We start from the raw sequence: 25,612 nt of genomic DNA on the forward strand, positions 1-25,612 counted from the left end.
GATAGGGGTTTTAATACAAATATACTGCATATGCTTTTATTGTTTCAAGTCAATTACAATGATATTACAGGACATCGATATGAATTGATACAAATTAAATCGATTTGATAAAACAAGAAGCTTAATAATCTGATTTTTTTTTTTAAATACATACATATATATGTATAAACTCCATACATTCGATTTCGGAACATTTTCAAACGTGAATTTGCCTGTTCCCAAGCTACAAACCATTTGTCAATACAGCCACATCGTGCTACAATGTGAAATGTGAGTGTAGCGACCTCTTGCGAAAAATACTTTCAATTAATTTGTTTTCTGACCCTGTTCGAAGTCAACGTGGCAGTGACGTCAAAACCGGAAATGCCCCGGATAGGCACTTTAACCGAGGGTTTGGCGACTTGTTTTTCATTCTGTATCAGCAACATAAAGGAGAAAATGGTGTAGCTTCGAACATTAGTAAGTCACGATTGATTTATATTCCTTATTAAATGTGTGTCATTTAATCCTACGAGGACGTATTTGGTCGAATTAGGGCGCGATAAAGCCTAAGACGCCATACGAAACGATATATTAGCATTCTTTTGCTAATGTTAGCCTTAGCCGGCTCGGCTACGATCAGCTGTGACGTCAAATACGGCCTACAGAGATTAGTACTTCTAAAGTGTTTTGGTTTATATTTTTTTGGTCGGTTTGTGTATTTAGTTTTAATTTGGGGTTTCGAGTAGCTCAGTCATTTGGCTTCGAGCTAAAACCCAAGGCTAACCAAATGTTATCAGCTGTTAGTTGCTCAGTGACGAGTCGACACGTCGTTCATTGACCAAAAACAATGTTCCCGGCGCTACGATTTTTTTCCACGTATGTAATTGATTTTTCTTGGTTTGTTTGGGTCTGAAAGTCCCATTCCAACGACGAGGACGTTGTTGCTCCCCAGCTGCCACCGACCTAAAAGCGGGCCGGTGTTGAGCGTTCTACCGGCGACAGGATGACGTGCCGCGACCGGACCATCGAGTTCCAGTCGGCCTGCAAGTCTCTTCAAGGAAGACAGGTTTGTTTAAGCGGCCAATATAATACAAACTTTATTATAATGATTGATTGGCTTATTTTCATAGTGCATTTATGGCTTTGAACCCTAGTTTACTTGCCTGCTTATTTGTAGCTTATTTGTAAAACTCATGTTAAAATGTGATACAATACCTCTGAACATCTCTTTAAGATGTTGCAGCAATACACTTATGTGTAGGCTCAGTCTGAAAGATTGAAATTGAGTCACAATTTAGAGAGCGGCAGTATGGTCCGTGTAACTTTCGACCATTCGTTTTTCCTTTTAGTTTTGGAAAACAAAAAATGAGCCCAAATCATTTTTTTTGTTTATGTGTTAACAAAAAAAAAAACAAGAAATGAATCGTCTCCCGTTTTCTGATTAAAAAGTGGCAATTAGGGTTGCAGCTATCAATTATTTTAGTAGTCGATTAGTCCATGAACTATTTAGTTCGAAATATCGAGTAATCAGATAAGGAACATAAAAAAATAAAATACCTGAGCTTAGCCTCAAACGGTATACAGTGCCCTCCATAATTATTGGATTTATAATAATTATGTGTTTTTTAGCTTATAATAATTTTTTTTTCTAAATAATATGGGACCTTAATGGAAAATAAGAGAAAAATCCAACGTTCAATACAAGTGCATTTATTCAGTGGGGAAAAAATCCCACATAAAGAAATCATTATTTGACATCAAATAATGTTTGTCACAATTATTAGCACCCCTGGTGTTAATACTTTGTACAACCCCCTTTTGCCAACAAAACAGCAACTAATCTTCTATAATGTTTCACAAAAGACATGAAAGAGGGAAAAGACAAAGAGGGATCTTCAGCCATTCCTCTTTGCAGAATCTCTCTAAATCATCCAGAGACCTGGGTCCTCTCCTCTGTACTCTCCTCTTCAGCTCACCCCTCAGGTTTTCAATGGGGTTGAGGTCTGGGGACTGAGATGGCCATGGGAGAAGCTTGATTCTGTGTCTGGTGAACCATTTCTGTGTAGATTTGGCCATATGTTCAGGGTCATTGTCTTGCTGAAAGACCCAGTGACGACCCATCTTCAGCTTTCGGGCAGAGGGCAACAGATTTTGATTTAAAATGTCCTGGTATTTCAAAGAATTCATGATGTCATGCACCCTAACAAGGTTCCCAGGGCCTTTGGAAGCGAAACAACCCCACAGCATCACTGACCCACCCCCATACTTCACAGTGGGTATGAGGTGCTTTTCAGCATGCGCATCTTTCGTGGCACACCAGACCCACTTAGAGTGTTTGTTGCCAAAAAGCTCAATCTTGGTCTCATCTGACCAAAGCACACGGTCCCAGGCTTCAACGTGCCACGAATATAGGGCGGAAAACACTCAGGTGACTTGAAGTTCCGCTCTGAGACCCCAATTTGACCAAATTTCAAAATTGTCCTATATGCATGTGTGATACATCATTGGAAAGCTTAAAATCTCTATTTTCTGGGGGAAGTAAAATTTTGAACAGGAGGGCATTTTTAAAAACAAAAAAAAATTTACACAGCAAAACCCTAACTGGAGGTGATCGCACGCGAGAGAAGAATGAAAGACTCCATGATTTTAACTAGATATTATCGCGTATTTACCTTGTTTTGATCCAAAAACTGTGTAGCATGTATCATCGAGTGTCAAGACACAGATGGAATGGTCACAGACGGATTTTTGGGGGATTTTATGGGTGAAACATGGTAATATAACAAGGGTCGCGATGCAGAAATCGCAGACTTCAAGGAGTGGTCAAGATGTTCTTTTTTATATATTTACCCTTTTAACCGTTTTTGTACAATTTTTCTTTGTTTGGATCGATTATTTATCATCTAACATATCAGGGAAAACGCGACCGTAACAAAAAGAATACAATTAAGCCATAGTTATGAGGTAGATATCCGTGACTTATTTACAGATCCCATTTTTTTCATTGTGACGTAACTTGTTTAAAATATGCGAGTGAAAAAATTTTAAAGTCGTTTTTTTTTTTTTTTTTTTTTTTTAAATATTAGACATCAATTAATGATTCTAAGCTAAAAATGACAGACATTTTGAATAAGAAATAGAATTATTTTTATGCCTGGGTTGGAACAAAAGCGGTTGTGCGACGTCTGTAAACGGGGGTTTCCAGGGTAAAACGGATACATTAAAAATAGTTTGGGGGCTGAATGCGCCATGAACCTGCTATTCCAGCATATAGACATATTGTTCTATCAAACACAACAGTTCTTTTGGCTTAAAATACAGCAGGTTATTTTAAAGAGGGGTGCAAGAACAGAAATTGCTTTTAGCGTCTTGTCTGTGTTTTCCGCCATATATATTATTTTTTATCTTCAATGTAAATGTTCATGCTGATTTGGAATGAGTACACATGCTACGTTCATAGTGCTTGCCAATTTTCAAGGCAATTTGTGAACTGCACTTTTTTGTCTGACTGGTACGTACGTAGTCATTATTCTGTTTAATTTTGTTTTCTTTTTGTGTATGTTTCTAATAGAATGGAGTGCAGCCCAGTAAACCAGTTGTCAGTGCTCTCAGGCAACGCAGTGACTTCACGGTCATGGCCAAGTAAGTTCCTCAATTTAAAAAAAAAAAAAGAAAAATGTCACGATATTTCTGTAACATTGTTTTAACATTTTTTACTCTGAATCCCCTCTGTACCAATATAATCACAACTTTTTCCTCTTCTCTCTTTGTATTTCATCTTGCAGGAGAATTGGAAAAGACCTTAGCAATACATTCGCCAAGCTGGAAAAGCTCACAATTTGTAAGATACTTTTGTTTTCTTCGTGTTTAGTTATCACTTCTTATTTTTCAAAGTGAATCTGCTGATGTTTCAAAATGTTTTAGTGGCCAAAAGAAAATCTCTATTTGACGACAAGGCAGTGGAGATTGAGGAGCTCACATATATCATTAAACAAGTAAGTGAACATTTACGTTTGTAAGATTCATACTATGGATGTGTTTCTTTGTTGTTTTTTTTGTTTGTTTGTTTGAATTTCATTTAAAATTTTATGTTTTGTAGGACATTAACAGCCTAAACAAACAAATAGCTCAGCTACAAGACTTGATCAGGTCACGCGGTGCTGCGGGTGGCAAACACATCCAAACCCACTCAAACACCATTGTGGTGTCCTTACAGGTATTTAGTTAAAGGAAAAATATGGTAGAGTTCGTCCCCGGGTTACAACGTACCCTACTTAAGTGATTTGGACTTTAAGACACCGAAGTCTCTCGTTGACGTTTGTTTTGTGATGCATGCTTTTATCTTAGCGCGGGAAGCGGAGAGCAGGTAGTACTAATGACACGCGAGTAAAAGCGCATGTACACACAAAGAACAACGTATTTGCCCACGCGCACACACGAGGAAGAGCGCATTTGCGCCCACAAAGAAGTCGAGAGAGAGAGAGAGAGAGCAAGCGGGCGAAAGAGAGGGCAAAGATGGTGGCTGCAAGCCTGCATGCTGTTTGCCCGGCTTGCAATGACAATAAAGGAATTGAATTGAATTTGGTGCTTGTGAGGCAACACCTGTATATAACACCTTTTGTGCCGCTAACTGATACATGCTAATCATTTGTGTGAATTATTATTGGTATGTTAGCAGCTAGTTATAAACGGAAATTTGAATTGCTGCTATTGAAGATGAAACTGATTAAATTTTTATTTTAGTTTCATTCTGTAAGTGTTGATGCCATGAGCAGTTGAATAAAGTCAGCAAACCACATGCATCTGATGTAGTCATTTCGGAGTCTAGCTGTGTAGCTAGGACTTAACGTCTTGGCGAGGACAGTACAATAATGTATAATGCTTGTTTTTGGATAGTTATTTTAAGATTTAGGGGTGCTTAAAGGGTTAATTCAGACTTGTGCGGAAATTCGGGTTACGTCGCCATCGTAGGAACGGAACTCGTTCGTAACGCGGGGACTACCTATATTTAGAAGAAACAACTGAAAAAGAACACACTAAGTTTGTTGGTAGTGAAACATGTTTTCTCTTTCACCAGTCAAAATTGGCCTCAATGTCTAATGACTTCAAGTCAGTCCTGGAAGTCAGAACGGAGGTGAGTAAAGGCATCTGGTATAATACGATAGAATGTGGCATTGAAAGCAATTTGAGGCCAATTCCTGGCATTCCGTGCGTTTTGTGTGCAGAACTTAAAACAGCAGCGCAGCAGAAGAGAGCAGTTTTCTCAACCTCCTGCCGCCTCCTCACCTCTTATGGCCAATAACTTCAGTAAGTTTGCTCCCGTCTCCTGGTCTCCCATACTACAGTAGTATGAACAGGTGTTGCACCGATACCGCCCTCCCACTTTAAACGGATTAGATGTCTAGTGCTGTCAAAGGCAGCCAATAAGGAACAATTTTGGATGTCTAGCACCGTCAATGGCACCCATTGAGTTAAGGAGTGTCTGACCAAGCCATTATAGCAATTACTTCACGGTCGAGTGAGTATGCAGTAATTTAGCATTAAAAGGAAAAATATATATTTCATGTACATGGTATTTGTACCGACCCCCAGCTGCAGAAGCTAACTCTTGGGTTATAGAATGTCACCTCTCTGGCAGGGAAGGAGCCCGAGCTGGTGTGCGAGGCAGAGAAGTTCCGACTAGATATAGTCGGACTCTCCTCCACACACAGCTTGGGTTCTGGTACCAATCCTCTCGAGAGGGGTTGGACTCTCTTCCACTCTGGAGTTGCCCACGGTGAGAGGCGTACGTTGAGGTTTACCCCGGTAGACGAGAGGGTAGCTTCCCTCCGCCTTCGGGTGGGGGGACGGGTTCTGACTGTGGTTTGTGCTTGTGCACCAAACAGCAGTTCAGAGTACCCACCCTTTTTGGAGTCCTTGGAGGGTGTGCTGGAGAGCGCCCCCTCTGGGGATTCCCTCGTTCTTCTGGGGGACTTCAACGATCACGTGGGCAACGACAGTGAGACCTGGAGGGGCGTGATTGGGAGGAACGGCCCCCCCGATCAGAACCCGAGTGGTGTTTTGTTATTGGACTTCTGTGCTCGTCACGGTTTGTCCATAACAAACACCATGTTCAAACATAAGGGTGTCCATATGTGCACTTGGCACCAGGACACCCTAGGCCGCAGTTCGATGATCGACTTTGCTATCGTATCATCGGACTTGCGGCCGCATGTTTTGGACACTCGGGTGAAGAGAGGGGCGGAGCTGTCAACTGATCACCACCTAGTGGTGTGTTGGCTCCGATGGCGGGGGAAGATGCTGGCCAGACCTGGCAGGCCCAAATGTATTGTGAGGGTCTGCTGGGAACGTCTGGCAGAATCCCCTGTCAGAAAGAGCTTTAACACCCACCTCCGGCAGAACTTCTCCCTTGTCCAGGGAGAGGTGGGGGACATTGAGTCCGAATGGGCCATGTTCCGCACCTCCATTGTTGAGGCGGCCGATCGGAGTTGTGGCCGTAAGGTAGTTGGTGCCTGTCGTGGCGGCAATCCCCGAACCCACTGGTGGACACCAGCGGTAAGGGATGCCATCAAGCTGAAGAAGGAGGCCTACCGGGCCTTTTTGGCCTGTGGGAGTCCGGAGGCAGCTGACATGTACCGGCTGGCCAAGCGGACTGCAGCTTCGGCGGTCGCCGAGGCAAAAACTCGGACATGGGAGGAGTTTGGCGAGGCCATGGAAAACGACTTCCGGAAGGCTTTGAGGAAATTCTGGTCCACCATCCGGCGTCTGAGGAGAGGAAAGCTGTGCACCATTAACACTGTGTATAGTGAAGATTGGGTACTGCTGACCTCGACTCGGGACGTCGTGAGTCGGTGGGGAGAATACTTCGAAGACCTCCTCAATTCCACCGACACGCCTCCCGGGAGGGAGCAGAGTCTGGGGACTCCGAGGTGGGCCGTCAAATCTCTGGGTTTGAAGTCACTGAGGTTGTTGGAAAGCTCCTCGGTGGCAAGGCCCCAGGGGTCGATGAGATCCGCCCGGAGTTCCTAAAGGCTCTGGATGTTGTGGGGCTGTCATGGATGACACGCCTCTACAACATCGCGTGGACATCCGGGACAGTGCCTCTGGATTGGCAGACCGGGGTGGTGGTCCCCCTTTTTAAAAAGGGGGACCGTAGGGTGTGTTCCAATTATAGAAGGATCACACTCCTCAGCCTCCCCGGTAAAGTCTATTCAGGGGTGCTGGAGAGGAGGGTCCGTCGGGAAGTCGAATCTCGGATCCAGGAGGAGCAGTGTGGTTTTCGTCCCGGCCGTGGAACAGTGTACCAGCTCTACACCCTGAGCAGGGTCCTCGAGGGTGCATGGGAGTTCGCCCAACCAGTCTACATGTCATTTGTGGATTTGGAGAAGGCGTTCGATCGTGTGCCTAGGGGAGTCCTGTGGAGGGTGCTCCGGGAGTACGGGGTACCGAGCCCCTTGGTAAGGGCTGTTCGGTCCCTGTACGACCGGTGTCAGCGTTTGGTCCGCATTGCCGGCAGTAAGTCGAATTCGATCCCAGTGAGGATTGGACTCCGCCAAGGCTGCCCTTTGTCACCGATTCTGTTCATAATTTTTATGGACAGAATTTTTAGGCGCAGCCGAAGCATTGAGGGTGTCCGGTTTGGTGGCCTCAGCATTGCATCTCTGCTTTTTGCAGATGATGTGGTGCTGTTGGCTTCATCAAGCCGCGACCTCCAACTCTCACTGGGGCGGTTCGCAGCCGAGTGTGAAGAGTTTGAGATGAAGATCAGCACCTCCAAATCCGAGACCATGGTCCTCAGCCGGCAAAGGGTGGCATGCCCTCTCCGGGTCGGGGATGAGATCCTGCCCCAAGTGGAGGAGTTCAAGTATCTTCGGGTCTTGTTCACGAGTGAGGGTAGGAGGGAGCGGGAGATTGACAGGCAGATCGGTGCAGCATCTGCAGTGATGCGGACTCTGCACCGGTCCGTTGTGGTGAAGAAGGAGCTGAGCCAAAAGGCGAAGCTCTCAATTTACCGGTCGATCTACGTTCCTACCCTCACCTATGGTCACGAGCTGTGGGTCGTGACCGAAAGAACAAGATCCCTGATACAAGCGGCCGAAATGAGTTTCCTCCGCAGGGTGTCCGGGCTCTCCCTTAGAGATAGGGTGAGAAGCCCGGTCATCCGGGAGGGGCTTGGTGTCGAGCCGTTACTCCTCCGCGTTGAGAGGAGCCAGTTGAGGTGGCTCGGGCATCTGGTTCGGATGCCTCCTGGACGCCTCCCTGGAGAGGTGTTCCGGGCATGTCCCACCGGCGGGAGGCCCCGGGGTCGACCCAGGACACGGTGGAGAGACTATGTCGCTCGGCTGGCCTGGGAACGCCTTGGAATCCCGCCGGAGGAGCTGGCTGAAGTGGCTGGGGAGAGGGAAGTCTGGGCTTCCCTGCTAAAGCTGCTGCCCCCGCGACCCGACCCCGGACTAAGCGGAAGATAATGGATGGATGGATGGTATTTGTAATGCCGATATCACATAGGCTTGGTTTCGTAATTTGTATCGGGAGCCAACAAATGATGTCTGTGCAACACTGGTTTTTAATGACGTGACTCTGGCTGAGTCACTCTCTGCCAACAGAGCCAAGCTCAGCTGCTTTCCCATATTCATATCTTAAAACAATTACTTACTTTACTTACTATACTTTCATGACACTTTATTAGCAAAATCCTCGAAGCCCTGTAAAATGACTCTAACAAAAACGTAGCATTTTGTGCGACCACACGTATCGCAGAAATCCTTTCTGACTGCGCAGTGTGCATATCCTGATCCAATTGTGCAACTTGAGAGCAAAATATTTGGTTGTTGGTCCCGTTTTGTGTCTAGAGCTGCAGCGATGAATCGATTAACTCGAGTAATTCCATTAGAAAAAAAAGATTCAAATGAAATTGGTTGCTTCGAGTATTCGTTTAATTAAAGTTGCGTTGTAATAGTTTGTTAGCATTTAGTTTTATTGATTTGGGTAGATACACTGCCTTCTAGTGGCAACAGGAAATATGACATAACTCATTTCACATGGCTGAATCCAGCTGCTCCCTGTTAAGACCAGCATAAGTTTTTGTTTGAACTAATGTTTTTTTAATGCATTTGCAATTTAGTTTATAGGTATATTTAGCCGTTTTTTGGGGGGGAATATGTGTTTGACCCATTTGTTAAGAGCATTCTAAAAAAAAGTGAGCATTTTATAACCTTTAAGTTAGCCAATTGTTCTTTTGTTGCACTTAGATCATTTATTTTATTTTTTTATACCGTTTGAGGCTGAGCTCGTTAATTTAAAAATTTTTATGTTTCTTATCCGATTATTCAAACTGGTTCATCAATTAATCGACAACTAAAATAATTGATAGCTGCAACCCTATTTGTGTCCAAAGCCTTCCAAGATCTGCTTCTGTCACATTTCACTTAACACCCTCATAAATATGAAAGCAAACATTTTTTTACGCTACCCGGGAACTTCGTTTGACCTTGACACTAAAATGCTTACAACCTTCGTTTCTAATTTGTCAAATGACATTCCTGCATGCGTGGCCTGTCCTCGATCAGAAAGTTTAAGAACATGCAAAAGGAGGAATTGTACGTTACTTTGAGCACGTTATTTTGATTTTATACGCACTTGAGAGTGCTTAAACATTGTGGACCATAGCAGACCATCCAGCAATGTGGAGAGCTTGAAAGGCAACTTTTTCAATTGCAGGGAGCTTTAACATGTCAGTATTGTCATTGGCTGTCTGCCTAATATTTGTCAAACACTGAATGTGTTATGACAATCTTGGCCTTGATATTGTTTGATATCATAAAGTGACAGATCTGAGTAAATTACAGATCAAATTACGCCTAGTGCTGATATCATATCAGGAACATTATATTTTCCTTGAAATGCCACAAGCATTCGCAACATCTTTACATAGCAGTGCGCTTTTGGAGCAAGCCAGCTGTGAATGACTCTCCCTGTATATTTGGTCCTCTAGTAATTAAAAAATGAAAACATATTTTAGGGAGCCGCAAAAAAGGGGCCCAGGAGCCGTATGCAGCTCGCGAGCCGCGCAATGACTACCAGGGCTTTACAACCTCAAATGTAAAAGGTATTTTCCTGCTATTCTCAGCGTGTGTCATAACAAGCCCGCCCTTGCATTCTGCTTGGCTCGCCCGTTTGTGCGTGTGAGCGCTTTGAACCTGTGTCCTTTTCTTCTTTGTGCTCTCCCACCTGCAGAAAGCTCTGTCCTGATGCAGGATGAGTCCCGGAGTCTGGGCGACGTGGCCATCGACATGGACTCTCAAGCCAACCCCATGCAGCTCCAGCTCATTGACGAGCAGGTCGGTTTGCAGCTCCTTCGCTGCATCCAATCCATTTAAACCTGGAAAATGTTTGATTATACAATTTGCTGACAATTTTTTTGCATAGGATTCGTACATCCAGAGCCGCGCTGACACCATGCAGAACATTGAGAGTACCATCGTGGAACTGGGCTCCATATTCCAGCAGCTGGCACATATGGTCAAAGAACAGGAGGAGACCATTCAGAGGTTTGCACAAATTGACAAACTAGTGTTTTTGTAATGGTAATGCTATTGTAGTGGAAAGTAGAGTTGTCCCATAATGAATTTTTAACCTATATCCCGATAATAGACTTCTTAATGATATTGGCCGATTGATGGGGGGCCTATTTCAGTCAAAGCTGACAGAGTGGAAACACAAAGAGCTTTTTACGTTGAAAAATTCTTGCGAATAAATGCCTGAATCCCTGACTTCTTTATTGATATGGACGTAAAACTGTCGATTCTTGGTTAAAAGCAAAAAAGCCTGGGCAATTAGCATTTATTTTACGTAAATATGTCGAATGTGCTACTAGTGCTTAAGCCACTGTGGCGCCGCCTTATCACCACAAAAAGCTTTTATGTGGAAAATTCTTGTGAATAAATGCTTAAATCCCCGAATTCTTTATAGATATGAACATAAAACAGTCTTAATTCTTGGTTAAAAGCAAAAAAACGGGCAGTTCGCATTTATTTTACATAAATATTGCGAGTTATGACTCCAATGCCACAGCGGTTAATTTCTCCCATTGATTTTTTTCACAATGTTTCAAAATGCATGCATGGTACGAAAAATATAATAATTACCTTGAATCCTCCAACAAATCACTCCTGAGACGATCCTTTCTGTTTGTATCCGGTACAGCGTTCATACTTTTTCAACCTAAATCCAACGTAGAATCGCTTCATGTGTTTAATAACTGCGACCGATTGCGAATAACTAAGGTGGACTGTGGGACGGCCCGCTACTTGAAGGCTTGGCGCAGTGTCTGTGGAATGTCCCGTCAATATCATTATGAAGTCTACGCCCCGATATTGTCCAACTTAAAATTCCGATATCAATATCAAACCGATATCGATAAATGCGGTTGTAAACTTAACATAATATGGCCAATTGTATTGTGATGCCCCACTGGATGTTTTGATAATGATAATGTTCACATAACAAATCCCAAGCATTTTAGTTTGGAGACATCTAATGGTCAATAAGCATAACTGCTTTGCTAAGCTGTGACCAGGCCTTGTACAAAGGTAGAAGGAGTCTACAATCACTTTGAAACCAACATGCATATTGGCCCAAAACCTATAATGGACAGCCACTGTCGATATTATCTGATATCATTTTAAAATGCTTTTATCGGCCGGCTATATTGGAAAACTGTAGTAGAACACTTAAACTTTGGACCTTTAACACTTAAAGGCCAAATTAAACCGGATGCCTGTGCGATACAGATCCGCCAAGCTCTGTGTTGACTGCGTGCTCCGCAGTACATCAAAAATATGACAGAAATAGTCTGTACTCAACAGAGAAGCAGAAAGAGAGGTGGAGTTTATTCGACTGATGTTTTTCTGTTTTTTTTCCCAGAAAGTTTTTTGCTTTTACCATGGGTTTGTGACACCCCGACCATGTCACCAACACGTTCTCTACCACTTACTGTTTTAAATTACATAACTTGCATAACTCACCATCCATCCCCATAGCTTCGGCTATGGCGTGCCATGCAGATTCCTTTTTAAAGTTGTGCTTATAAAAAGGAGCTGCTGTGTCGTAAATAACTTTGTGACTTTCCACCTCCATAATGAATCGTTCATGTTCGCTTGTGTTTAAACCGTGAATAAGCACCTGACCTTTTGACTCCAGACTTGGCTCCGTCCATTTTGGCGGTATAATTTGGCCTCTATAGAGCAAGTGACTGATTTTGGTAATGTAATAGAAGCCTAAATATTAGCAATTGTATATTTTTAAATTGTCAATCATGATTGCATTTTTTAAAATTAGTTTTGTATTTGTAAATACAATTATAAATTAATACAATAAATAAATAAATGAAATTGAAATTAATAAAAACAGAAATTCAAGTAACACTATAAAAATGTTTTGGGTTTTTTTGTTTTTCCATAGTATTCAATTCTCATTACATACCACTGATGGTCATAGATGTACTGTTCATTAAAACTTGGAAGACTGGCTGTGGATGCTTATGTTTCAGTGCTATCGACAGCGCTAGACATTAAGGGTGTAACAGTACATGTATTTGTATTTGTATTGAACCGTTTCGGTACGTGGTGCTCGGTTCGGAACGGGGGCGTACCGAAAGAGTTTCTAACGTAATGTAACCCTTACTTTTCAAGGCTATGAGTCGCTTGGGTTACAGTTTCTTTGTGTAGATTATATTTACCCCGTCTTCTCTACTATAATGAGGACCAACACGGTAGGACAGTATAACCCAGAAACGTCAACTGCGCGACAACATGGCCGCCGCGAGAAGCAGTGAAACGCGGGCGTTAAAGTCAATCAGCCAATGCACACCAGTCGCAGTGCGGCCGCGTGTTAGACGCGTCCCAGAAGCGGCTCAAGACGACGCACGCGAAAAGAACGACAGAGTTTATTAATTGACGCGAGACGTGACCCTCCTGCGTCAATACTACTACCGGGAGCTAGGATCGAGCAGACCGGAAGTCACTCGTGTAAAAATACGGTGGATCCGGTCGATTTTCAAACTAATATGCAATCGTAACCCACTTTTTGAGTCCATCAGATCTCTTGACTGGTAGATTGGGGCACAGTTGACTTGTCTTTGTTGATTTACTGCTGTCTTCTCTGCTATAATAATAACCAACACGGCCCCGTGTTCAATACAAAACCCTCCTACCACAACAAAACAAGTAGGAAATAATATTCACATAGGAACTAAAGTTATACAACATAAAATATACAATATAAATCAATACTAAATCACAATTGTAAAATATAAACACATAATAAAATTATAGCTCATTTAAATAAAATAAATTGAAATGAGCTAAAACACCTGTAATTAAATAATAAGATTAATACACAGATCCTGCTTACACAAATAAATTTATTAATTTCTGTGTGGCGCTTTAACTTGAGAAAATCCACCAATAAAGCTTTTGAGAACCGTTCATTAAAGGGTATGACAACACCTGGGGAAATGCTAATATTCCATTATTTATCCATCAACGCATGAATTCATATCATGCCACTTCGTGTAATTACACACATCGCAACACCAAGAAAATGATAGAAATTAGGTCGATTGTCAAGCTAAAACGACCCACCCCCGAGATGCCGGAAATCTAGCATATTGTGTGCGTGACAAGGAAACAACCGGCTCAGTGCTTAGTACTGAATGGCGGCCATGATGGCGGACAATGTTGTTTCTAGTTGCAGCGATGAATCCGACGTAACGAACATTCTTCTAATGGTGACGAGGAGAGTTATGATCCTTTCTTTGGTATTCTGGGTTGTCAATTTGAGCCCAAACGAAAGCCAATACAGCCTAAAATGAAAGGATCATTGAGGGGAGCAATCACACTGATGAAACACCGGCGGCAACAGAAACAACGAATGGTTTGTTTTGCATTTCTTTTTGTGAAGCTGATACACAGTGACCGTAAAATAAAGTAATGTATAGAATAATTATCATTTAATGTGCTATCATCGGTTTTCGCTCTGCCAACCGACACAAATATGAATGGGATTAGAGGATTTGTTCTTTATATTTTACGAGCGATAATTTATACATGTGTCCAGTCCTATATCCAATGCGTGATATGTTTTTTATTATAAAAGAGTACTCACTCTGGCCATTTCCCTCCTTTGCTTTGCCTGGGGTGGTGGGGTGGTCTCATCAGAGCCAGTCATCGTCCTCTTTCTTGTTATCTCGGGACATTTAGGTGGCTACGCGTGTAGGTGGGCACCGCATCTGCTTTCAGCAGCAATTTCTTAGCAAAACCTGATTTCATTTGTCCATAGTTCGTATAGCTCTTAGGTGTAAAATGCGCACCACACAAAACCGTGCCGGAGGCTGGGTCTGCAAAATTAGCCCTCTTAGCACTGACGAACTTTACTCATTGTCTGCGTAGTCCAGCTCTTTTTCTCGCGTTCGTGAACTCATGGGTACTACATTGCGACAAATGGCTATTTGTAAACCACATAGCATGACAGGTTTGAACCATTTTAGCGATTTTTTGATAATACACGAACGCAACTCTCTCGTCGATAAACAACGATGACACCTGCCTCGACCTTTTGTTTCCTTGTTATGACGTCTCCGCCCCATTCGGCTGTTTCCGGAATACTTTCGGAAATGTTCGTAATTTTCGATCTATTTTCGATAATTGCTCATGAATGCGATTTATTTTTTTGTTAACTTTATTAATATTTGTTATCTTGCCACATAACTGTTCTATTGATATCTCACAGCCCCTTAGTGTTTTCATACCCTTTAAAAAAAAAAAAAAAAAGATTCATTGAGGCATTTCATTTATAAAATACGTGTTAAAATCTTTGCTATTGGGATTATTTTTCTCTTTAGCACAGGACTTCTTTTTTCTTTATTTCAGAAAGAAAGCTGACCAATACGCGGGGTCTGAAAGGCAAATTGTTGTTGGATTATCTTTAAATACCCGCTACTTTTTGAGCAGAGTTCTAGCTTTGTATAGGCTAATGTTCCTATTGTTGAAAGCACAAAGGTGTGTAATAAACAACTAGCACATTTATATTTTGCATTTTGTTTTCTTACTGTACCGAAAATGAACCGAACCGTGACTTAAAAACCGAGGTACGTACCGAACTGAAATTTTTGTGTACCGTTACACCCCTACTAGACATCCAATCCCTTTTGGCTGGGTTAATTTACCCACCCCCAAGTCAAAATGGATTGGACATTTAGCGCAATCTGTAGCAGCCGTTGAGTTAAATAAGTCCCGTGTAAGGGTTAAAAGAATATATAATTTATATATGAGGGTTAATAAACATATCAAGCTAATGTTTTGCCCCATTTTTCCCCCCAGGATCGACTCCAATGTCGAGGACACACAGCTTAACGTGGAAGCGGCCCACTCGGAGATCCTCAAGTACTTCCAGTCAGTGTCCTCCAACCGCTGGCTGATGATCAAGATCTTCCTGGTCCTTGTTGTATTCTTCATTGTTTTTGTCGTCTTCTTCGCCTGAGGAGGAGCGAGAAATAGGTGGACTTTTTTTTTTTTTGTGAAGGACTTACCTTTATACGGAAGCTCGGTTATCCCGTGGAGGGAATACACACTTTGTATAAAATGGAGAACGTTTTCCACATCGGAAGGAAAACAAAGCCCCACATTTTTTTGTAGGGAGTAAAAGCTGTTCAGAATTGTGCATTGACCAATAACTCCTAAATGTTTATGGCTATAATTGAATGGTTTGATTCTCCAAACTGTCTTTTAATTTTGATTTTTCTTCAGACATGTGATATATTTCACAGCCAAACTGCAAGCTTGGTACTGGGATTAAGTTTATGTTCCATTTTCCTTCCTCGCTGATTTCCTGCCACAACCTTAGAGTGTTGACATGGATATAGTTTCTTTTTGCCAAATGTAAGCGAGCCCATCTGCGTACATGCGGACCGACCCCCACAGGAGGACTTTGCAGACTGAACCTGAGGTGGATCGAAGTGCTCTACTCGGGTCACATTACTAATAGAACATTTAATTGGAAACCAGAACGGACCCTCAATGGTTTCACTGTTGGACATTGGCGCTTATGAAGGGGTTTAACTCTTACCTGGAAGTGTCAGTCTGGAATTCAATTTTGCACACTCACACCTTCTGAATCATCAAAATGTACAGGATATTATTTAAATGACCATTTTTGAGAAGAAATACATTATTCCAATTTTTTTCTTTTTAGCTGACTGCCTTGCCTTCATGTAAAAAGTGCAAATAGTGACGAACGGTGTATTGATGAGAACGCATATTAATAAAACCATAACAGGGTGCTGGCTTTAATGGGATTTTCTTTTGGGTTAAGACGATTAGTCAGCAGTGATATAATTACACTTGCTTGTCCTATGTATTGGAAGCGTGTCCGTTTATTATTAGTGATATGCATTGATGGGTAAATACACAACACGTCATTCAACTAAAGTAAATATTTGAGAAACATTTTTATTCAATTGGTAAAAAGCTACAGCATGTCTAATAACAAATGGTTTTTGTTCAACATATTTATGTATTTAAAATACTACTTTTTTAACATTTGTATATACATTACATAGAACAGCCCCATTGTGTCAATCACCCATGCGCACTTTGTTCCAAAGGTGTGATATCTGGCATGCTGCTGCTCCTCCCCTTCCTGACACGGGCCCTAATGGCCTCTTCCTCACGTCCCTCTTCCTCGTCCCCCTCATCATCTGACCAATCCACCTGCTGACGCATGTCTGCCCTGGATCCCCTCAGACCGCTTCCCCCATGGAAGTAGCCCGTTCGGAACTTGCTGCGGAAAGTGACGAAGGAGAGGCTTTTGCTGCGCTGCTGCTTCATCTGCATGTTGTGATGTACATCTGCTCTTTCTCCTCTCATCTCCTCCAAGCAGTCGTGGAGTACTGAGCGAAACAGACGTGGGACCTCGTAGACTTCGGGCTGCATCTGAGACAGCAACCGCCTGAACCTGAAGTGGGAACCAAGAGAATTCAAGTTTGCAAACTAAACTGCTACTGACAACCCTCTTGAAAACCAGCACTGGGCAACATTTTTTTTTTAATCGCAAATAACGACAATCGCATTGTCAAACACCTTTATAGTATCGTATTTGCAGTCGTAATGGTCATATCCAAATCTGTCCTAACTTCCCTCCTCTCAATGTTGTGCCCTCGGTAAATAAAGTTGTAATCAACTTATAACACTACTTATAGCAAGGTAACATACATAGTAGTAGCACAATCTGGGTGTTTGGCAGGGGTGAAAGTGGCTAGAATTTCTTGCCGGAACTCACAGAGCAGCTACTGTAAAGTTGATTAATTAGATTACTCACGACTGCAAAAAATAATGACGTTAAAAACAGTTATACAGTTTAACGCCGTTATTAACAACACTGGACGTCACAGCAGAGTGCACCCTGAAAGTGGGCATCCGCGGTGCAACACTAAACAGGAGAACATACATGAGTCAGGACACAACATCTTGGTGGATGGCAAATTTTTACGATGTTTTATTCAAAGTCATAATCGCGTTTTGAAGTCACTGCTTGACTGTTAAGTTATTCAATCGAACGTTATCAGGTAGCAAAATATAACTGGAGCGAACATGGGCCAGATATACTGCAAATTTCATTAAATGGATCTACCCTTTTTATGTTTGCGTGATTATAAGTGTTGAGGTTAGGGTTAGGTTTTATCTACTTGTTCTGGTAGGTAGGTTACTGTGCCCTTGAACACGATATTCACTTGGTTCAAGTCCACCCCGGGCTGGCGGCAGGGCTTCTTGCGTAGTAGAAGTGTACAAAAGTAGTATAAACAAAAGAAAATAGTGTAAAAAAAGTAGTAAGTGAACAAAAGTAGTGTTCAAAGGTAGTGTGCAAAAGTAGTCTTCAAAAGTAAGTAGTGTACAAAGGTTGTGAACAAAAGTAAATAGTGAACATAAGTAGAGTACAAAAGTAAGTAGAGAACAAGTCAGACAAGAAAGTAATTTGTGTGCAAAGGTTGTGTAGATTGTCCTGATTGGAGATGCGTGTGCGGCAGCGTGGCAGGTTTTTTTGTTGTTTTTATAAACATGGGGTTTTGACAGTTGCCATCATATTTTCAGGATCAAAGCACCGTGTTCCGGCCCCGAGTTTCATGCCGGAACGCGATTCCGGCCCACTTTCACCCTTAGTGTTTAGTCTACCACTCAGGACTCAGTCCAAGTTTTGCTCTGTATTGAGACATGCTGTTCTCAATTCAACCTCTTCAGAGTACAGACTCCAATGTGTTTATTACTTTCCAAATGTGATCAACAGCAAGCCTGTTGTGTCCAAACTAAAAAACAAAAAGGCCAAGGTATAAGTAGTTTTAAAGGGTTGGTTAAAAAAATACATTTGCAATGATATATGTTCACTTAATTTACACTAGGAGGACTGGCTGTGAATACTCATCTTTCATGCTATTGAATGCACTGTACATCCAATCCATTTTGACTTGGAGGGACAAATCCCATACAAAATGGATTGAACGTCAAGTGCCGTCAATGGCAGCCAATGGGTTAACAAAAGAAAAAATGAAATTACATTAATATTTTAATTTTAAAAATATTTGAAAATAAACCAACCTGGGCTTTCTGTTGGTGAAAAAATATAATAATACTAGGTAAAAAAAAGTAGGGCACAAAAATACAGTCCCAGGCTTCAACTGGGACCGTGTGCTTTGGTCAGATGAGACCAAGATTGAGCTTTTTGGCAACAAACACTCTAAGTGGGTCTGGCGTGCCACGAAAGATACGCATGCTGAAAAGCACCTCATACCCACTATGAAGTATGGGGGTGGGTCGCTTCCAAAGGCCCTGGGAACCTTGTTAGGGTGCATGGCATCATGAATGCTTTGAAATACCAGGACATTTTAAATCCAAATCTGTTGCCTGAAAGCTGAAGATGGGTCGTCACTGGGTCTTTCAGCAAGACAATGACCCTAAACATATGGCCAAATCTACACAGAAATGGTTCACCAGACACAAAATCAAGCTCCTGCCATGGCCATCTCAGTCCCCAGACCTTGTTTTGTTGGCAAAAGGGGGTTGTACAAAGTATTAACACCAGGGGTGCTAATAATTGTGACACACATTATTTGATGTGAAATAATTTTTTCTTTATGTGGGATTTTTTTCCCCACCGAATGAATGCACTTGTATTGAAGGTTGGATTTTTCTCTTTTTTTCCCATTAAGGTCCGATATTATTTGAACAAAAAAAAATATTAGAAGCTAAAAAACACATCTTTTTCAGGGGTGCTAATAATTATGGAGGGCACTGTATATCCCCAAAATAATCAACTCTCATGATGAATTTGTCACACAGGTTTTAATGCCAGTTGGCCATGCTGATGATATCCACAAGCGGGAATCTAACTCGGGCCTCCACAATGGCAGTGGGGAGCTCAGACCACTGAGTTACCACCCAGTTATTTGGAAACAGGAAATTTCTAAATACTTTTAAAGGGCATCAGTGGGCACACAGTTAGTCCAATTACAGCCCCCCTTTTTCTTACCTGACTATAACTGGCCCGCACTGAGCTGGCGGCACCTTGGCGCAGAGGTCCTGCAGCTCCAGCAGGTCATCGGGAGTCAGCTGGTAGGGTTCTGGGTTAGGAACGTCGGCCAGCCAGCTGTAGTCCACCCCCGAAGTGGAACTACAACTCCCACTCTGGCGTCGCCGCCGGCCCTCGGCAGCCTGCTCCAGCTGGATTCGCTCAGTGCGCTTGACCATGGCACCAAGCTCCAGCATCAGTGTGTTGGTCACCAGCTCCTCGCTGGTACGCTGACCCGCCACTTTGGGCTCCAGGGAGAAGACTGCTGACCAAGGAAACATCTGGGGAAAAAAAAACACTTTCAATAGCAATGTCCCATTTGGGGCAGTACCCACTATGGAAAACTATGATATTTGATGAACACAAACTGAATTACTTTTGGAATATGAAACTGGATTCTGGTTGGGTTTCTTGAATTTTCTGTCATTATAAACTAAAATTCAAATAATTCACAGCTCTCCTCTTACCTTGCATTCAAACACTTGACAGTATTCCTCACGTCCGTCCACTTGCTAGTAGCGTGATGATGGCCAGCAGGCCTCCATGAAGCTCCTTCACCTGACTGCCTTGCTTCGCTGGCCCTGTGTGAGTTTGGGGATTGACAAGGGGCAGAATTGTAATCCTGTCATGAGGACGAGTGGAGGATGATAAAAGCTTAGGAGTGCACAATGGGTTGAGGTGTTCGATGAGTGAGTCTTCAATAACAATGTGTATTCATTTGCTACAATAACTCATATTTGTCATAATGTCAAGTTATAAATTTGACACACTGGTTGGAACTGATCTATTGATTGGGAATTTGCATGTTTTATATATTTTGTAGTTTATCATACTGTACACATCTATAATTGGTAGACTATTATGACTGAGTCTTACATAACATTTCTCCTCCCAGACACATGTCTAGAGCATCGGCCCCCAGCATCTAGTGTAGCTTTAGGGTCGTCCCCTGGCTTTCCACACCACTCAGCACTGAGCCACCAAATCCCAGATTAAGCTGCAATCCACACCCTACCTGGAATACTATAGCTGCATATCAAGGTGATTATCATGTAATTAATAGACCCCACAATGACTGATGTTGTTATTGTTGGAGTGGAAATGGCGGGTACTGGTGAATGTTGCTATGCATTAGTATTAAAATCTTTCAAAAAAATAAAAATAACAATCTTATTTTAATGTAATAATTAGAGATGTCCCGATTGATCTCGATCGGGTCCGATCCCGCCATTTTCAAAGTATCGGAATCGGCAAAAAAATATCGGCCATGTCTTTTTTTAATATATATATATATGTTTTTTTTTTTTTAATTAAATCATTTTCTAATTGTATTTAACGTTACAAACATAATATGTTACACTCATCCAGAGTCTTTAGTTTAGGCTTAAGGTAGGGTTATCAAATTTATCCCGATAACGGCGATAATTAATTTTTTAAAAAATGTATCACGTTAAAATATTTAACGCAATTAATGCATGCGCTGCACAACCCACCCACGAATTGTCACGCTCAATCTGTAATGGCGCCGTCTTACCTATATAGAGATAAAAGGCAGCGTAAAATGAGTAGAGTGAATTTTGGTAGCCTTTGGAGCCTTTTTTTAATTGGCTAAAGCCTTACAATCCCTCTCCCTATGTTTAGAAATATCATGAGAAGCAATGTGGGGAAGCAAGGCAGCAATTGATCTTTTTCTTAACACCTTATGTTATTTCCCAACGCAGAGAAGATATATCAGTTGGTAGCACTACGCACAGTCATGGTTCCACTTCCCATCATGTATTTGGGCATGGCTACAGTATCATTTACTGAAAGCTCAACAAATACACTAGATGGCAATATTTAGTCACAATACACAAAGTCACAAGTCTTTCTATCCGTGGATACCTCTCACAGAAAGAATGTTAATAATGTAAATGCCATCTTGAGGATTTATTGTCATAATAAACAAATACAGTACTTATGTACTGTATGTTGAATGTATATATTTGTTCGAGTTTTATTCATTTTTTTCTTAATGCTTTGCCAAAATGTATATGATCGGGAAAAATTATCGGGAATGATTGGAATTGAATCGGGAGCAAAAAAAAGCAATCGGATCGGGAAATATCGGGATCGGCAGATACTCAAACTAAAACGATCGGGATCGGATCGGGAGCGAAAAAACATGATCGGAACAACCCTAGTAATAATGGGATTATTTTCATGGTGTGACTGTAAAGCCGTCATGCTTCAAAGCAGCACTTGTTAACTTTTCAGTTTTGGTCAATTTTAGCGATGCCGATGAACAAAAACGGTACTGTTTTGCCTTAAGGAAGACTGCATTTCCCATGAAGAACCAGCGTTGTTTCCCATGAGGAACAGCGCACACTCGCACGGTGTCGTAAAATCATCAGTCAATCAAAAATCAACCAGCAGATGGATTGAACAACATTTCTGTTTCCAGCGGCTGTGTGAAGGATGAGTAGTAATATGGTAGTGAATCCAGTTGTGGCTAAACAATAGCATATGAGGGTTAACAACCGCGTAGTTTAGTGTCACAAACCCTGCCCACCCTGCCCAAAAGCTGGGCCAGTATTTATTCTGTATATCCTGGTAGCCTTCCTTTTTTTCCTCCTCAGACAAATTTTTTTTGTCTCTTTTGTTGCTCTGCCATCTTTGCAGAATTCTAGCGAAAGCGTTCGCTTCCATCTTTATAATGAATGGGGAAAGGGACGTATGCCATAAAGCAGTCAGCACTATTGTAGGGTTTTTTGTGTGGCAGGGCTCCTACCACCCTCCTCAAAGTTAATCAGTGCCGGTGAAAGCAATACAGACCCCCCTCAAGATATAAAAGAGGTGTCATTCAACTAGTTGTTAGTCGACATATTATCACAAATGTAGGGTGACCATATTTTGATTTCCAAAAAAGAGGACACTGGGCCTTGCCTGGAAATACTTAATTTTTACTTGAAGTTCACTCAAAGATGCGGAAAAAAATTAAACAGTGATTTTTTAAAAAATGCCTCTTCTGTACTGGCGAATTCTTGAACAAAATAATAGCCGTATTTTCAATTCTCACTGTCCAAATAAATAATCGGAAAAAATGTTCTGAATAATACCTCTTCTTTAGAAAACCCAGCTTTAACAAAAAAACGAATTTCTCTTTCCACTGAAAAAATGCAAATTAAACCATAGCCTCAAGACTATCACTACAATTGTCTTTGACAAATTGTTATTCCCATTCAATTATTATTGTCATTCAGTGTTCTAGATTGCACACAAACAATAACCAAAATAAACTGACAAAAAAATTCAACCAAATGATTCCAAACACAACAGTTCAAAACTACATATCCCAAAATGCCTAGCACAACTTACCTCACTGACAGCTAGCACCAGTAGCCGAGACAATCATTGGCAGCGTAACGATGCGACACCAAACGGGATTTTTAAAGATCACACTAGTACAAAGCTCTGACAGAAGTTAACAGTTGCCGAAAGGTAAGTTTAGCAGGTGTACATACCGATAGCCTGTGAGCTCCTGTCGTCACGACTCATAAAGGTTTGTTTGTGAATGACAACTGACAGTTGACACCATGATAAAGTCAGCTTGTGACTGCGCGCGCATGCGCAAAATTGTATCCAAAGTAGATTAAGTATTTTCGACTTAAGTACACTTTTAGGTACATGAGCATTTGATTATATACGTATTGAACACAACTCTTAACAACTTGGCAGGCTCCTTGGCAACACAGCACAGTAGTTTTCTGTGCAAATCGTCAGTCAAAAAAACAAAACAGACATTTTCATGAATTTATAAAACCCAGCCGGGCAGCCCGGACAGGATGTAAAAAGTGGACATGTCCGGGCAAAAGAGAATGTTTGGTCACCCTACACTAATGTTAGGAAAATATTTTACAAAGGTTGAAAAGTTACCTAGTGTTGCTTTAAATGCTTGATAAGAAACCACATCCAGGTATAAAAGAGTCTCAAAACATCTTTGTTTTTATGTTTTATGGGTGCAACTAAGGCTTTTAATAGAATTAACCGTGAAAAACTGTTTTTGAAATTGCTATGTAGAGGTGTTCCAATTTTTTTTTAATGAAGAATATTTTATTTCTGTGATTTTGTGGTGTTTTACTTGTATGGACCTGTGCCTGCAATAAAGAATTGATTAACTGATTGATATGCTTTATAAACAGAGATATAAAAGTGTATTGTATCGTTGTCTGAATTCGAATAATAAACTCAGTTTTATTTCCAAAATGTAGTATTTACATGGTATCCATGTATTTGTAATCAAAAAGAAGTTTTGAGTGTCCTAAATTATCAGAGGGGTTCATTTCATTAAATATGTTTATTAACTGCCCTTACAAAGATGGCGTCTTTCGGAAGGACATCTACGGTCGCTCGTCTGTTTACCTTTCCTGCTTCCGGGTCGCGTCACGATGACGCAGGACGTCTTCGCCATACCGTCAGTTGGCGTATGATAACAATAAACAAGCCCCGAAAGAAGAGAAAGACATCAACCACCATGAGCTGTCTCACCGTTTCGCCCCAAAACGCTTGGACAATATGATTGAACACAGCGACGGACCGGCGGCCTAGCGAGCGAGTCGTCGTCTTGGGGAAATCTCGTCGCGTACAAAAGAAAGCTTTTTTTTGACTCGAGTTTTTCTGTATGTCTAGCCTGGGAGAAGCGGAGTTACGGTTTGCCCCTTCCGTAGCCCCCTACAGCTAGCCGTGGCTCATTCCTCCTTCTGCTCCCTCTCGTGTTCGCCTGTTATGCAGTTTCCCGAGGACTGCGGTCGTAGTCGTTCACCTCCGCCGCCTCTTGTAGCTCCCTGTCCCCCGCTCTCGTTGGGCCCATGTCTCGCTGGCTCTTCCCCTGGTCGGGCTCCATCAAGAAGCGGGCCTGTCGGTACCTTCTACAGCACTACCTCGGCCACTTTTTGCAGGAGCGTTTGAGCTTGGAGCAACTGGGCTTGGACCTGTACAATGGCAGCGGGGTCATTAAGGAGATCAACCTCGACGTGTGGGTAAGTTTCGGAAAGCTGGCCATGGTGTGTGTGTGTGTGTGTGTGTGTGTGTGTGTTTTTGTTTCAGCCACTTTGGCGTTTCGCAACGCCAGCGTTCAACAACAATCTCCAACGTCATGCTCTCTCAGAACAGCTCACATTTCTTCGTGGAAACACACTTCTGGGAAAAGCTTACTCTTGGTTCCCGACTATGTACTTTTCTGTCAATTGAAGGCGGATCTCTACACAAATTGGCAACTTTCAAGCCATACAAAGTGTATCACTTTTGTGTTGTCAGGTTGTGTAGTTCAGTGATTCTTAAAGGTTTTTTCACAAAAGTATCAACTACATAAATACTTGGACCAGGCCTGAACAATATTGTAAAAAAACATCATTGCGATTTGTGGGGGGTTTGCGATATATTGCGATATTATATTGTGATATTAAAATGAGAATAATTTTCACCAGATAACTTGAATAGGTATGTTTGGGATAGGCCTGAACAATATTAGAAAAAAATAACATTGTGATATATCTTGCCAAGGTTCCAAAGTCCACACTAGGCATGTGCCGGTATGATATTTTGACAGTATGATAACCTTAAGCCAAAATATTGTGGTTTCACGGTATCATGATATTGCAATTACAGCTCTAAAATTAAAATAAATGGCTACAGCCACAGCTAAACATATTACTATCAGAACAATAATACAATATTGAATTATTTTCCATTAAGAAAGCACGTGTGTATGACTTGTATCATGTTTACATTATACATATACTCTCTTTGTCAACACAGACAGTTGCCAGAGAGAAAAAAACACATGTTTTACAACCGCTAGACACACTAAACAAGCTAGAGTTAACTCTCGTAGCTGTTTGGAAACGTTCATGACAGTGTTTACTAACTTTTAATTTTGTATAAATGCAAAATCAACCGGCCGTTTGTAACTTTTCTGTAGACGAAGTATCCCCATACCAGCAATTTCGTTTTCTTCGATGGGGGAAAAAGTTCA

The 25,612-nt window shown here is 41.8% G+C and overlaps 3 protein-coding genes across 6 annotated transcripts in view; 2 read left to right on the top strand and 1 right to left on the bottom strand.

Annotated features, from left to right (window-relative positions):
• The first annotated feature begins 349 nt into the window (after window positions 1–349).
• Window positions 350–16,352, top strand: stx5a (syntaxin 5A). 3 transcript variants are annotated; one of them, XM_057849902.1, is made up of 12 exons: window positions 350–459; window positions 899–1,048; window positions 3,554–3,624; window positions 3,768–3,823; window positions 3,907–3,977; window positions 4,082–4,198; window positions 5,060–5,116; window positions 5,208–5,289; window positions 10,004–10,090; window positions 10,219–10,322; window positions 10,411–10,532; window positions 15,363–16,352. In XM_057849902.1, the coding sequence occupies exons 2-12, from the start codon at window positions 986–988 to the stop codon at window positions 15,520–15,522; spliced, it is 990 nt and encodes a 329-aa protein (XP_057705885.1). In that variant the 5' UTR covers window positions 350–459; window positions 899–985; the 3' UTR covers window positions 15,523–16,352. The 3 variants fall into 3 exon arrangements, with proteins under 3 accessions (XP_057705885.1, XP_057705884.1, XP_057705886.1); XM_057849901.1 differs by having other exon boundaries at window positions 352–459; window positions 890–1,048; XM_057849903.1 differs by lacking the exon at window positions 10,004–10,090 and having other exon boundaries at window positions 352–459; window positions 890–1,048.
• On the bottom strand, window positions 16,202–24,630 carry zgc:162144 (RD3 domain-containing protein). Its single transcript, XM_057849904.1, has 4 exons — window positions 24,001–24,630; window positions 20,067–20,180; window positions 19,561–19,880; window positions 16,202–16,995 (listed from the first exon to the last, which is right to left on the bottom strand). Exons 3-4 carry the CDS (start codon window positions 19,878–19,880, stop codon window positions 16,620–16,622), a joined length of 696 nt encoding a protein of 231 aa, XP_057705887.1. The 5' UTR covers window positions 20,067–20,180; window positions 24,001–24,630; the 3' UTR covers window positions 16,202–16,619.
• The window catches only part of atg2a (autophagy related 2A), a 54,610-nt gene continuing 53,019 nt past the window's right edge, over window positions 24,022–25,612 (top strand). For both annotated transcript variants that reach the window (XM_057849899.1, XM_057849900.1), the window contains exon 1: window positions 24,022–24,617. In XM_057849899.1, the coding sequence (XP_057705882.1) occupies window positions 24,447–24,617 (171 nt within the window). In that variant the 5' untranslated portion in view covers window positions 24,022–24,446. The remainder of the gene's footprint in view (window positions 24,618–25,612) is intronic.

This window comes from Corythoichthys intestinalis, chromosome 11, assembly GCF_030265065.1.
Source record: "Corythoichthys intestinalis isolate RoL2023-P3 chromosome 11, ASM3026506v1, whole genome shotgun sequence".
NCBI lineage: Eukaryota > Metazoa > Chordata > Actinopteri > Syngnathiformes > Syngnathidae > Corythoichthys > Corythoichthys intestinalis.

Excerpts from the sequence above, each read along its gene's own strand:
- stx5a (XM_057849902.1), top strand. The coding sequence starts at position 986 with ATGACGTGCCGCGACCGGACCATCGAGTTCCAGTCGGCCTGCAAGTCT. Across the intron at positions 3,824-3,906 it reads GCTGGAAAAGCTCACAATTT|TGGCCAAAAGAAAATCTCTA; the intron begins GTAAGATACTTT and ends AAAATGTTTTAG. Across the intron at positions 3,978-4,081 it reads TCACATATATCATTAAACAA|GACATTAACAGCCTAAACAA; the intron begins GTAAGTGAACAT and ends TATGTTTTGTAG.
- zgc:162144 (XM_057849904.1), bottom strand. The coding sequence starts at position 19,880 with ATGTTTCCTTGGTCAGCAGTCTTCTCCCTGGAGCCCAAAGTGGCGGGT. Across the intron at positions 16,996-19,560 it reads TGCGGGCCAGTTATAGTCAG|GTTCAGGCGGTTGCTGTCTC; the intron begins GTAAGAAAAAGG and ends TTCCCACTTCAG.